Source organism: Mytilus galloprovincialis, chromosome 3 (genome assembly GCF_965363235.1).
Source record: "Mytilus galloprovincialis chromosome 3, xbMytGall1.hap1.1, whole genome shotgun sequence".
Lineage (NCBI taxonomy): Eukaryota > Metazoa > Mollusca > Bivalvia > Mytilida > Mytilidae > Mytilus > Mytilus galloprovincialis.
Genome location: NC_134840.1, coordinates 110,804,978 through 110,820,298, shown reverse-complemented (window position 1 = coordinate 110,820,298; position 15,321 = coordinate 110,804,978). Strand labels below are relative to the sequence as shown.

General features: G+C 31.8%; 1 protein-coding gene across 1 annotated transcript in view; it reads left to right on the top strand.

Moving 5' to 3' along the window:
• Nucleotides 1-14,919, top strand: part of LOC143066877 (integrin alpha-4-like) — a 54,882-nt gene extending 39,963 nt beyond the window's left edge. The window contains exons 13-22 of the mRNA XM_076239687.1: nt 475-650; nt 1,488-1,622; nt 2,260-2,759; nt 4,327-4,498; nt 5,458-5,577; nt 6,208-6,336; nt 7,797-7,889; nt 13,003-13,149; nt 14,104-14,274; nt 14,902-14,919. Coding sequence (XP_076095802.1) covers nt 475-650; nt 1,488-1,622; nt 2,260-2,759; nt 4,327-4,498; nt 5,458-5,577; nt 6,208-6,336; nt 7,797-7,889; nt 13,003-13,149; nt 14,104-14,274; nt 14,902-14,919 — 1,661 coding nt within the window. The remainder of the gene's footprint in view (nt 1-474; nt 651-1,487; nt 1,623-2,259; nt 2,760-4,326; nt 4,499-5,457; nt 5,578-6,207; nt 6,337-7,796; nt 7,890-13,002; nt 13,150-14,103; nt 14,275-14,901) is intronic.
• Nucleotides 14,920-15,321: the final 402 nt, after the last annotated feature.

Sequence of the window (15,321 nt, the reverse complement as noted above, 5' to 3'; positions counted from 1 at the left end):
ATAAAGATTCCATTTGCGATTATAAGAAGGTAAACTTTTGACAAACTATTAATTCTAAAGATTAAAATAGTAACAAATGAATTGAAAAGTATTATCGTAAGCGACTTTGCCTCTGGTTATTAAGGTGATAATTCTCCGCTTATATTTGATGTGTTTTCCTCAGTTTTAGTTTGTAACTAATATTTATTATTTTCTCAGTCAATTTATGAATTTCGAACAGCTGTATACTACTGTTTTGCTTTCATTGGTGTTGTTCCAATTTAGGATTTTTCTGTGAAGGGGTTTATTCGTTTCACTTCACCAGGGTATTGTCAGTTTTATAAATAAAATATATCTACTTACACAAGCTCTTAATTAACAAAATCCTATAAAAACGAATGCAAGACAGCATAGATGATCACATGTTAACATATTTACCCATTAATGCAATGGGCCAATATCTTTAATAAGTTCTTTGCATTTTTTAATTCCTAGTGGTTGATTATAATCTTAGCTCAGATATTCGGAGAACTTTGTCAACACCAAGTAAGCCTACTCGAGTTCATCTTTCATCAGAAACAGAAGTGTTTGGAAGTGGTAACTTAGAAGAAAAAAGATTTCAAGTTAGAAAATTGTCAGAATCATGTATAGAGTACTTTGCTATTGTGACGGTTTGTGAAACTCTTTCTTTTTACAGAGAAAAGTAAAATCACAAAAATACTGAATTGCGAGGAAAATTCAAATTAAAAAGTCCGATTTCAAATGACAAATCAAAAGCTCAAACACATCAAACGAATGGAGAACAACTGTCATATTACTGACTTAGGACAGGCATTTCCTTATGTAGAAAATTGTGGATGAAGCCTGGTTGTATAGCTAACTGAACCTCTCACTTGTATTATCCCAGAGGGGGAATACAAGATGGCGATAAAAATATCCGAATTAAATAAAACAAGATCTCACCATGGCAAAGAAACAACAACAACTAACAAATATATCAGCAAGAACAAAGAGATTTTATAGATGAGAAGCAACAGGAACCAAACCATAAACACATGATTGAACAGCGGTATACTAATGTTGTCCTTATTCAAGACACAATACAAACTTTAAATAAAGGATGAAAAGAAAATAAAAATTGTTTATAATTATGAAAGCTTTTGCACTTAAAATTATTAAAGTAAAGATAAGTATCAACACAACGACCTGCTTGAAAATCTTTACTATTAGATGTATTCATAAAAAATTCCTGCCATGTCATCATTTGTTGATTGTCGCAATGCAAGTATTGTTTTGTGCTGAAATATAACCTTTACAATTATATCAAACGAACGAAAAACAACTGTCATATTTTAAGTCGACTCTGTAACGGATGTTTAATAAAAACGATATGCTGCATCTTTAAATCGAGAAAGCCAGGCTATCCTTCATAGATAATATTTATTTTCATATCATATACATTAACAGTATATAAGATAAATGAATACACAGAATATTGTTTCTTTTAGGCGTTAGACAGACAGTTTTTTGCATCGCTTGAGGAAGAATTGGTTATGGAAACAACGTACAGACTTAGTGATACATCAATACTGGGAGAGGTTCAACCTGTACTTGATAATGATCTTACAATCAACAGAGACAAGGTATGTAATTAATGATAATAAGTGTATGTGAAGGGGATTAACTTTATAGAATACTAGTGGTGCAGATAATCGTCTATATCATAAACGAAAGACTAACTGGTTGAAGCTGCAAAAACAAAATATGGACATCTTTAAACTTGAGATGTCGCTGTTCCATATAATGGAGATCGATATTCAAATAGCGAAATCAATTCAGACGAGACCTCTTCCCAAATGTGACCTAACTAGTAAGACTTGATACTGGGTTTGTAATAACATGATCAGCTTAACCATTCCGGAGCAACTGAGATCATTATCAATTTTTGGAGGGGTTCATGTTAATTAGTCTTTAGTTTTCTATAGTGAGTTTTGTGTACTGTTGTTTGTCTTGTTTTTAGCCATTTGTTATTTACCTATAATGAGTTTAAATGTACTTTTGATATCTTTTATCTTTCTCTAATAACCAGAAAAAAATATCAAAGGAATCACTTGAGGCTAAAAAAATTGGAAGAAACAGGTTGTTTATCAACAAAACAAGTGTCCTGATGTGCATGCTGACTTACAGATCCGATCTTCTTTTTTTATTTTTTATATTAAACCATTAATGTAGAACAGCTAAAAAAAAGCAAGAAACTTTTATAAAACATTTTTGTTTCAGGCTAACTTTTCAACAGGTTGTAATGAAACGTGTCATCCTGACCTGCAGATAGAATCCACAATTTATCCACAAGAAATTATAATAGGGGAAACTTCTGAAATAGATGTTACCGTAAAAGTAACTAACAAAGGGGATCTCTCACATGGGACGAGGATAAAAATTCACATATCTGACAATATAAGATATATTGCATTCAGCCAGCCGACAAATGAAGTAACAGAGTCTGTAGACTGCAGAAACATTATTGCCGAAAACAAAGAGTCGCATGTTCAGTGTGATCTCAGAAATACATTATCGCGGCGACAAATAGTTATCGTGAATGCTCGTTTTATAGTCTCACGTGATATATTGCTTAAAGATGGAGAAAATCTTGGCAACTTTGAGCAGCAGATAGTCTTTAATACATTAGTTGAAGCCACCAGTACTGATATGAATATTTCTGATAACTCTTGGAAACTCATTGCCATTGTTAAATTACATGTCAGTGTAGAACTAAATGGGTAGGTGATTTTTTTACGATGTTAACATGAAACAAGCAACGCAAATGTGAAAAAAAAGAAATGGTATGAATGCCAATTTGACAACTCTCCACAAGAGACCAAATGACACAGAAGTTAACAGCTATAGTTCACCGTCGATTGAGAGTAAACATATCCGGATTACAATCATCTATAAAAGGTCCTAAAATCACAAATGTTAATTAACAGAGAATACTAACGGCCTAATGGTTGCATGTGCAAAAATAAAATACAAAAACAAATATGCAACACTGCAACAAATGACAGCAATTGCATTACAGTCTCCTGACTTGGGACAGACACAGCCATGCAGAATATGGCGAGGTTTAACATGTTAGCGGGACACAAACCCTTCCCCATACCTGATAAAGATGTGTAACAGTAAAACATAAGAACGAACCATACAAGTCAGCTGAAAAAAGCTTAAATAGTCAGATGGGTATAAATCGAAGTACAGATAGTAAAAACACGTGGACGTGACAGGGTACTTTCACATTCCAACAACTGAAAGACACTAAGTCCCGATCTGAGAGGTTTTTTTTCCATCGATTACTATTGTAATTGGTTCGTGATTATAAAAGTCATAATCATGCGTACCAGGGGAAATCTTAACTGTAAGTAATTTTGTACCAAAGTGATTCAAACAGCAAACAGGCAGAAATAACCTCAGCTAAAACCAAACACTTTGACGGAAAGACAAGGATTGGAATCAAGCGTATTAACAAATCAAATACTGTATACAAACTAAATGGATTAAGATTGACAAATGTGATTCAATTCAAAGATGAAAATTTTGTTTGTGTATCTATTTGCCAGTGTATACAGTATTTTGTTTCGTCTGTTTAAATATACGCCAATGTATACCGCATATTGTTTATTTGTGTATACATCCACCAATGTATACAGTATAAGATTTGGTATGTATATACATACGCCAATGTATCGGTATATTGATTTAGTATATGCTAATGTTTACAGACAATTTTCATATCTTATATATGTATCAAATTAATATAAAAAATAACATGAGAACAGGTCGGGACTATCAATATTTCAAACCAGTAAAATTCGAAATGAAGAAAAGACTAAAATTCAAACAAAGGCGGAATCACCAACATGTCTACACGGTTACTGACATCAATTAACTATCTTTATTAGATCTACACATTTTTACATTTACATTTTTATTTTAAATTCTTCAAGAATATTTTTTCGAACGCATACAATTTATAACATAATCTTCATTTTCGTTTATGTTTCAACTGTGAGAAAAATAAATGATAGACAATAATATGAATATGACACCAATGTTGTTCACAAGCTGTATCTATCTGTCTCGTGTTTTATACCAATATAAAAGAGCTAAGCAATAAAAGAGGGGCGACAGATACCAGAGGGACATTTAAACTCAAAGACATAAAATAAACTGAAAACGCAATGGGTAAAAAAGACAAAGACAAACAAACAAACAATAGTACAAAAAATACAACATAGAAACATAAATACTAAGCATTAAAAACTAAGGGTGATCTCAATTTTTTTTTCTCAGAATATCAAGACCAGATCAATTAACAATCACAAAGAATGATAAAGTTAATTTTGTTCATACCTACTATATAAAGAATGATGGTCCAAGCCCGCTGTATAATGGATCAATATCGATATGTCTACCTGTCACATCTGATGACGGAACTAGCATGATTACAAAAGAAATGATACAGGTTGGTGAAAATGTTAAAGTTTGTTGAGCAATGGATCTATAGAAATCTTTCTTTCTGTCATATTAGATATAGAAAAAAACGTATGATAAAATGAAGGTTGACATATTTTATTCTAGAGGTCTAAATTCTCCGTATAAATAAACGCATCATAGATACCAGGATTTAATTTTGTATTTACGCCAGACGCGTGTTTCTTCTACAAAAGACTCATCAGTGACGATCGAATTCAAAATAGTTAAAAAGTACAAAGTTGGAAAGCATTGAGACCATATAATGGATCTATAGACAGCTTTTCACTAATCATAACAGAACTAAAAGCACATAATAACAAGAAGGTTGACCAATGCTATTCTTGTGATCTAAATTCTCCGTATAATGGATATAAAGACTGTTTTTCACCAGTGTTATCAGAATTATAAGTTAAACACATGATGACGAGAAGGTTGACACATGTTATTCTATTCTAAATCTCCTTTATAATGACTCTTCAAACAGCTATTCACCAGTCATATCACATATAAAGCTATAAAAAGCAGAAATGGTCAATGTGAACAACCAAAACAAGAAACCTGATTCATGAACAAACCAAAATATATACAAAAAAGCACAACACATGATCAAATGAAATAATTCAGTAGAAAAGAACTCAATTCATCATATCGGTACACATCACAAAATCAACTAGCAAAAAAACCACAAAGCACAAAGAATAGATGATCAAAGTGCCTGCAGTTCCTGCGAGAAATACAAATTACAACTATATAAAAAATCATATATCTAAGCCTTAAACTATTGCTAAAAGCTATTCTTCATAATCTGATTCACGAAATGATAAAACAATAAAATCTAATGGTGAAACTTTACTAAACGAAATTTAAGCATATATATATAAAAAAAATACAAAACAAATAAATGATAAATCTTATTAAAAGAGAAAAAAAGCTTAAGTTATATTACAGATATCAGGACATAGTTCGAAGATTACATGGCGTGTGGTTGAATTTGCAGGCGAAATATTTAATGGAAAATCAACACAAAGTCGAATACGTAGAGAAACTGAACAGATGCTTAAGGAAATTGTAAGTTATATAAATAGATTCCATCACTGCAACAAGTGAATTAAGATATTTCTCTACTCGAGACAGTTAAATTTTAATAATTGAAGCGGGATGATTGCCGAACTTTTAAGATAATTAAAATTTAACTGTAACAGTTTGCTGATATTTCTACTGTGAAAAGGATGTCTACTTTTGATATCTTAATTGTAAAAACATTATTCTTCTCAGTTTTGAACTTATTATTTTTTATTCATAATGATAAATTATTGTAGCCATATTTTGACTTTTCAAAGATTATGTCGGTTTTGTTCACGCATCGTTGTAAAAATAACGGAATTTGATGCGACTGACATAAAAGTGAAAGGTTAGTGCTATAAAACCAGATTCAATTCACCATTTTCGACATTAGAAAATGTCTGTACCAAGTCCGTCATATGACAGTTGTTGGCCATTTGTTTGATGTGTTTTATCCTTTGATTTTGCCATTTGATTAGGGATTTTCCGTTTTGAATTTTTCTCGGAGTTCAGTATTTTTGTGATTTTACTTTTTAACTTACCGATGGACAAAATTTGCCATGCTACTCAAATGAAATAATTATTTAAGTGACAGACCACATTTGCCATGATTATCAAATGAAATTTATGTTTTAGTCTTGTAACACAGTTTCTTCTAGCAATCATGCGATCATTGAAATAAAGATCGATTTATTAGAGAAAGACAAGACTGATACCTTTGATGTTCAAGTGAATATATTGGAAGAGTCACTTAATTTTACAAAGGTAAGTACAAGAAAATTTACCAAATAAAATATGAAAGTATTTCGACGTATTATTGCATTTCCGCATTTTTGCAAATTTAAAGCAGAGTTTGAAAATGGTTTATCATTGTCCGTTTCTGTGTGTGTTACATAGTAGTGTTGTGTCGTTGTTCTCCTCTTATATTTAATGCGTTTCCCTCAGTTTTAGTTTGTTACCCCGATTTAGTTTTTTGTCCATGGATTTATGAGTTTGAACAGCGGTATACTACTGTTGCATTTATTCAGAGCAAGAAGACGCATGTTCAGCGATAAACAAAACGGTATCTAGGGTGTGAAGGTATTAGATAATCGCATCATAAATGAAACTTACAGGTAATCATATTTGTTAAAAGTTTTAATGTGAAATAGGTAAATACATTAAGTATGAATACGTTTAAGTATAATACGGTTTTAAAGGGGCACTACCTGTCAAATTCATGTTCGCCGATTTTAATAAAATTCATATGTTTGATTTATAACAATGTAAAATATTTATTCAAACTATTAAAAGTCTAAAATACACAATTAACAGGACACGGGAATGGAAATACGTAGCTTCGTTTCGTGTGTATTTAAATCTAGACGCCATGTAATTTATTATCGAGTTGACCTCGAAAATCATCGGATGACCATATAAGCGATGTAAACATAAACAAAGATATAAATAGATAAAGCAGACTCGTTCTGTTGGATTATTCTAGGTCTATTTAATTTCATATTATAGATGAAAAATGAATATTTATCATCGTTTTTAGCTGTTGAAGAATGATATTTTATGGATCGAATCAGTCAATCAAATGATTTATCTTTGTTTCACTTTCAATGTTGACATTCTTTAATTCCTTGAAATAACTTTACACATACAATTCTCGTGATATCCATCTCAAATTAAGGGGTTAAATTAAAGTTCACATGAATACGACCGATTCAATGAGGTCGAAATATTCACTTGCAAGTGAATAACTCATAATCAATTTTATTTAGCTTATTTTGACAAAATTGAATCATACTAGCTGCTAAAAACGAATTATTATTTCACTTTGTGCATTTCATTAATGATTGAGCAACAAAATTAATGTATAAGATTTTTCATATTTCTCGTAACTAGTGCCCCTTTAATGATTATATTCTACGTAATTGTGAATAATGATTTTAAATGAGACCTTTTATTTTACAAGTAGAAATACATGATATAAAAAAGTAAATCGAAAAAGTAAAAAAGGGGGGAGTCCATGAAGACTAACAATATCAACGATTTTGAAGTTGATGGTAAATATATAAAGGTAAGAAATCAAAACAGCAGTAAAAATATACCTTGCGTCCGAATTACACCTCCAAAACCAATCTTTTCAATCGTATCCTTATCTGAGCAAATTATGAAAACATAAATATCAATATCATAACAATGTCTCTTGCTATTTGCAATTAAAGTTATTGTTTCAGGTGGCTGGTATAGTTTATAAAAGTTTAGCTACACTTAAGAGTGAAAACAATAGTAGACAACTCATCACCGTTACTGATTCTTCGATAATAGAAGTAAGTCCGCGTATATATGCATGTTATTCATTGTCGCTACCAATTCTTCTACTTTAGAAGTAAGTCCGGGTACATGTGCATGTAATTCATTGTCGCTACCAATTCTTCTACTTTAGAAATAAGTCGGGGTACATGTACATGTAATTCATTGTCGCTGTCAATTCTTCTACTTTAGAAGTAAGTCCAGGTACATGCGCATGTAATTCATTGTCGCTACCAATTCTTCTACTTTAAAAGTAAGTCTGGGTACATGTGCATGTAATTCATCACCGTTACCACTTCTTCTACTTTAGAAGTAAGTCCGGGTACATGTGCGTGTAATACATTGTCGTTAAAATTCTTCTACCATAGAAGTAAGTCCGGGTATATTTTCATGTTATTCGTCATCGCTATCAAATTCTCGATCATAGTAGTAAGTTTGGGTACATATTCGTGAAATTTATCGTCGCTACCAATTCTTCGACCATAGAAATACGTCTATAGGTACATTTGCATGTAATTTTTCGTCGCTGTCAATTCTTCGAGTATAAAAGAAAGATTAGGGAAACGAGTTGCTTGTTTAGTTACACTGTTGTGGCCAACTACTTTCTTGTTTAGTCTTTGTTTTGTTTGATTACAATATTACAGACAATCGAATCGCTTGTTAATAGTTATTTAATGTACCAGGCTCATCATTTTAAACGCAAGACGCGTGTTCTGTCTGCATAAGACTTATCAGTTACGCCCAGATCAAAATAGTTTTAAAAAAAAGACAAACTAGTACAAAGTTGAAGAGAGTTTATGAACCTGAAAATGAGACAATGTAGTAAGATTACCAATCAGAAAAATATCCATCACAGACCATAGGACAATGAAGTAAATAATTTTTAGGTAGCGAAGGTCTATTGATAGTAGGGTGCCCAGTGTCGAAAAAGACGTCTAGTTAACGAGTTTAAGTTAACGGATAACACACGGCTATATATATATATATGAAAACTATTGGAAAATCATTATACATGTACTTTCCAATCATGAATGTCGTCGTAAGCTCCCGTGGTCACGTTTTTCAAAATTTTGTGGTTTCTTAGGGTACCCAAAGATACCTCATCATACATGCCATCTTCAACACGAAAAATAAAATTATTGCTTTCTGTATTATTTTTTCAAATGATACTTATCATTTAGATTAAAAATTAAATTTATTATATAACGAAAGCTGAAAAGATTTATATAATTGAAATATAAGTATTTTAAGATTATAGTTAGACCTTTTTTTTAGCTGAAATTTACCACATTTTGAACGAAAGAAACTTTATTGCGTGTAACTTTCACGAGATGTTCACTCTGATTACATCAATAAGACATGGTTCATATTTGTGCCAAATATTTATCGTGTAATCTTAATTGGTGAGAAGAAAATAGCAATTTAAAATACAAATTTAGCGATAATTCTGCCTTGATTCAAACACGCCTTTTCTCGTGCCGTTAATCGTTTTGTAGCTTACACTATCAGGTCAATAACTAGGACAATTGTCACTAACTTCATTTCTCTTTTTTGCTTGTTGTATGGTCGATTTGTATGTTTTGAATAGTCCAGTTGGTTTGAAGATCGTTGTTTCAATTTAGGAAATATTTTTTTGTTTTTGTTTTTATAACTTTAAATGGTTTTTTTTGAATTGATAGTTTTGACATAATTGAAATATACAAATCCAATCCTTCGGTCACGTTTCAGACCCGGAATATGGCACACATTCACAGTCTTGTTAAATTATGCCCATCAAGCCCTAAACGAGTAGGAATGAAAAACATTGGGAATAAGTTTGTTATATGTCAGGGTTCTTTTACTGAATTGCTCATTAATATGCGAAGAATTAGCACCAACAAAAGCTTTATCGAGGCTATGGGAGCACGGAAAGATCATGCATATTTTAGTATATTGCATGAAGCTTCAGACCTAGACTATCTTCGTACTGATGGTTACAAAATATTGTACCACCATTGTTGCTATAAATCTTACACTAGCAGACACAACTGCAGAAATTTTAAAGCTAAATTAAGTTCTTGTTCGTCTGTAAAACTGCGTGTTTCATGTCATATATAGAAGGTCGCCAAATTCTTGACTGGAAAAAGTTTCTTTGAGTCAGTGAGAACCAGCAGGCCTTAATCAGATTTCTTGGCGAATCGATTTTTCAGCATCATGGTAGATCAACAGTTGCTATGATAAAGAGGAAGTCATTTATCTAGCTAGCACTTCCAAGGACCCTACGTTTGCTCAGAAGGAGTATTCAGGTTTTAAAAATTATTTTGTACGCCCGATGAAATAGATACTCGCATGAATTTACATGCTATTCACGTAGACAAAGAGTTCGATGTGAAAGGAATCAAGGGTAGGATAATGATAAAGTTACAAGATGCATGCAGTTGTTTTGATCTTATGCGTTCATTACTTCCCTCAATGCAGCATGGTTTCAAACAGGCACTATAACTTGAAAACAAGATTTGCATCGCTATATACCAGTCCCTGAAATATGTACAAGTCTCGGGTTTTCCATCTGTAACAGTCTACCAGCCGCATATGCTGTAACATGATGCGATACAACATCATCCCTGTTTAGGATCAGAAAGTGCACTGTTTTTTAGTCTTGAAGGACAACCCAGATGGTTTCACCGATTTGTCAAACCTTTTTAATTGTGACATCGATGAATCTATAGATGCAGCTCGAAATCTTGTTATTAGGTTGAATGATCTCAAGTCAAAACTCAAAATGGATCATGGTGACCTAAACAAATGGAGCGTAACATTGGCTACAATTTAAAATTTATCCCCTGTCAAACGTCCTCCTTTTGAATGTACTTTAAAACAATATGTAATAAGAGCTTCACTCCAGACGTAAATTTGATGTCTTCCCATATCTATCATTACATATTTGTGCCAATGTCAGGAAAATGACGATGTTGAAGATTTATTTTTTCTATTTGTACCTTATGAATCAGTGTTTGTTATCGAATTAAAAAATAATATTGTCTAAACAATTAGAAATAAAACATCTACTCAATTTTGAAATCGATGGAAATATAGTAATAATCTATCTAGTGGGGGGAAAGATATGAAAAAATAAAACAACAAAAAACCTGCCATATGGTCTCTGACCTTGACGTATTTGATGGGCTTCAACTAACAGGAGACCGTAGAACGTAGTAGGTAATACTAGCTTTGGTCATAATTTTCTATTTGCATTTGTTCTTTTATGTGTTTTGCCATGCTGTTGTCAGCTTGTCTTCATTTTATAAGTTTTTATTGTCCCTTTGGTTTCTCACGCCTTTTTTGTTTGCAATTATTTGTAAAATACATCGGTGCTGTACATAACCTTCTCCCTTATTATATTTTTGGAATACTTGTAAACATTATAGCCGATTGATGTTCATTTAGACATCTGTATATGTAGGGATGGGCTGTTTTACCTATTTCTAATAGACGTCTAACTTTAACCCCCTTTTCTCCGTTTTCAGTAATTTTTACTTCTCTTTCACACCCAATAACTGAAATTTGATATTTACCTAGAAATTGACGAAGATCTTACTATCAAAAGACGTGAAAAACACATTTTGGTTTCGACAAATTATTAAAGTTAAGATCTAAAAATCATCTTAAGACCTTACTTGTAATGAATCGAATACAAAAATTTCTAATTTAGAAATAGAAATAGGTTAAGGTCACTTTTATTTAACAGCTGTTTGAAAATTTCAAAGTTGCACTCTATATGCAAAAAAGGTAATCTAAAGTAATTTTTGGCGATAAAAATTTAAAATAAGTTCTAAATGTAGATACAAAAGATATGTTTCTATAAATTAGTTGTTTTTATTTTGCTCCAAACGCATATATGTAGGAGAAACAAGCTATATAAATGTGCATTTTTCTGGAATTTTTGCTGTGACCTTTGACCCTGATTAAAAAAAAATGTGACCACGGGAGACAATGACGACAACGGTAATTCGATGAGGCTTGTTCTCCTCTTTCCAAGGATATACAATATAGCCGTGTGTTATTCCGTTAAGGCAAATTCATCAAATTTGTTGATTGGGCACCCTACTATAAAATAAACTTACCCGTATGATATAGTATTCAATAAAGGGTGTTCCGTGACAAACTATTAAACAAATAAAAAAATATACATAAATCCTGATTTACGCTAAAACAACAAACAAAAAACAGATGAAGAATCGACACATACCTACAACACACATTGAATAACAGGATCCTAGCTTTCAGGCAAACAACAGATTAAGAAAAATACTATAAATTCAGAACTTGAATTATTCCGTGTATTTATCATCGCGATTTTGTAATTTTAGACTAAATGCGATTTTAATTATTGCGATATTTAGAAAAAATCTGTTTCTTCTACAATTACTATCGCCCGTAGACTACCCAAATTTATACACATGAGACTAATAAAAAACAAACTAAAGTTCAAATTGAATACTTACACGACAGTCTAATCGAGTCGGCCCTGTCGTGCTGAATGGTTATATCCCATGAAACGCGGGAATACAAATAACTGTATATGGGCAGACATACAAAAAACCACACAAAGTACACAATGCACAAACACCAGAGACATGATGTGTAAACCAAGTAGTTTCTACTTGAAAGTAGATCCTGCTAGTAATTAAAGAGAGTTGCCCAGATTTTTTTTTCATTATTAATGGCGATAATAATGCCCGGGCATTTTGATATCCTTTCAAAAAAGACGCTGCCTAGGCTACTACATACCATATTCTATATACTGTAAATTCAGAAATTAGTATGAGGTTTTTATTATTGCGAAAAATGCGACTGAGTTGTAAACACAATAATTTAAACTCGCATTTTGAAACATTTTATATGAATTTAACAGGATTTTCTCAAAATCGTAAAATTTAAAATCGCATTTAAGTCTAAAATGACAAGATCGCAATAATAAATGCACGCAATAAATTCTGAATTTACAGTACATATTACTATAGTAAAAATTTGTGTAAAATTTCCCTCAATACAGTTGCCCATACAAAGTAAAGGCAACTTTTTACCTGAAGGGATCAGGATGACTACTTTCAGTAATAGAATGTTTAACATGTTTTATGTGATATACAGGCTTCAAGTGAAATATATCCTACAGAAGTGACTGTAGATACAGTAAAATCAAAACAAAACAATCAAGGGATAACTATTGGTAGCGTTGTTGGTGGATTAGTTGGTGGATTATTACTCCTTGTTATACGGGTTCTCATCCTAAAGAAGGTAAGTAAAGTAGTAACAACAAGTCTTTTTGTGACTAAATTGAATACCAGACTGAACTGACTTCGTTTTAAAAAAAAAGGAGATGTTTTATGATTGCCAATAAAACAACGATCTGCATGGATGTAATCAAATGTATTAATGATTGTTCTATACAAATTGGAATCAACATAATCAAATAAAAATGAGTAATAAACTGTTGGTGTTTAACATAACTTTAAAGCAACACTTTTGTGCTATTACGTGGCTGCAAGTTTGTAATGAATAAAGAACAATCCACAACTTTGCAGTTTATTTAAAACAATATTGTGGTTTCCAATCCGTAAGCTTGAAATGCAGTCAATGTCATGTTCATAGTTTGATAGTCACTTGTTAACAGCCCGATTTTGATACCACGCGGATGATGGGGTGAATCACTGAACCAACTTGTCAAAGAAACACAATTCATACAAAAAACAAAGGAAAATAATTAAACACATTCACAACATTTCTTACACTCCGGTTTTTCCTGCAATTCTACTTCAAATAAACTCACCATTCATAGATACCAAGATAAAAATTCTATATATACGCCAGACGCGCGTTTCGTCTACAAAACTCTCATCAGTGACGCTCGAATAAAAAAATGTTTAAAAGGCCAAATAAAGTACGGAGTTGAAGAGTATTGAGGTCCAAAAATTCCTAAAAGTTATACAGCTAAGGTAATCTATTCCTGAGGTAGAACATTGCTTGCAGCAAAAACCTACCTGTAATCATCATTTAAACCTGCAACTGGTCTGTTGCAGATCTGCATCATACATTTCGGTTCTGTAAGTAGTTCTTTAGTTTCTTCATTTTTGAATACGTTATGAAGACTTTTTCTTGTTACATGAGTTTACTTTTAAAAATACGATGGCTGAAATTTGACAGGAACTACAACTATTGTCTACATAACCATTTGATGTTATTTTCTTACAGTTTGGCTTTTTCAAACGACAAAAGAAAGAATTAGTAGAAGAATGGAAACGTAAAAGTAAATACTATGAAAAAAGCAAAACCGAGAGAATTCCAACAGCTTACTTAATGACGTCTGAATCAACAGCATTATTAAATTATTGTAAGGAGTTTTGTGCTGCTTCGGAAGCCAAAGTATATAGTTTGAACTTTTATTGTATTTTGTTCTGCTTGTAGAGAGGTAACTAAAAGTTTGTGTGTGTTACAGATGTCATTTTCCGAGTCAGTTGAACTGTTGGTGAATTCGTAATTTCCCTTTTTAGAACCTCAATGGTAAATTTACGACAAGCAATAATGATATTGTTATAAGCCTTATCAGCGAGACAAAAACAAATTCCTTGGCGATTTATTTTAGTTTATACTAGTATTTGATACGAGAAATAGGGCTATTGTGATTGTTATTAGGAGTAAAATGTTCTTTAAAATGTTGAATATGTATATAAACTATAAGAAGAGATACAAAAACAATATAATATTTAAAAAGAGAAGCAAAAGAAACCAAAGGGTAATTCAAACTCAAAAGTAAAACAAAAACTGACTACACTACGGCATAAAGAGAAAAAAGACCAAACAGACAAACAACAGTATACAAAATACAACATTAAATAAAGACTGAACAACAAGAACCCCAACAAAAAGTAGGGCTGACCTCAGGTGCACTCGAAGCGCAAATAGATGCTGATCAACAAGTGGTGCCCATCATGTTTAAATGTTCATTGATGTGTGATATGTTGTATTCTATATAATGTTTTGTTACTCAAGAGTAATGATAAAGTTTGAAAAAAATAATAACTTATAATCAAACTACCCACACAAAGGTTTTGAAATCAGTGTTCATCCTAATTAAAACATAAGGTCTTTACAACACTGTGGAAAAATATCTCTGCATTTTGAATTGTATTCTGTGTGCGTTAATGTAAAAGCAAAAATGCTGATCGTTAATTTAATAAACCCATAGATTCATTTGTAAACAGTAGTATATATGTACAACAATAAATTGCAAAGCACTTTCATAATAATTAACAGATTAAAATGTCTCACATTATTAATATTCTGATCCTTTACGGTTAAACACATATTTGTAAAATGTCTTCGAAATATCCATTTTCTGGAACTTATATGCGGAAAGTCATTTTCATCATTAACATGCATCCATAGGAGGAAATTACTCATTTTTCACAT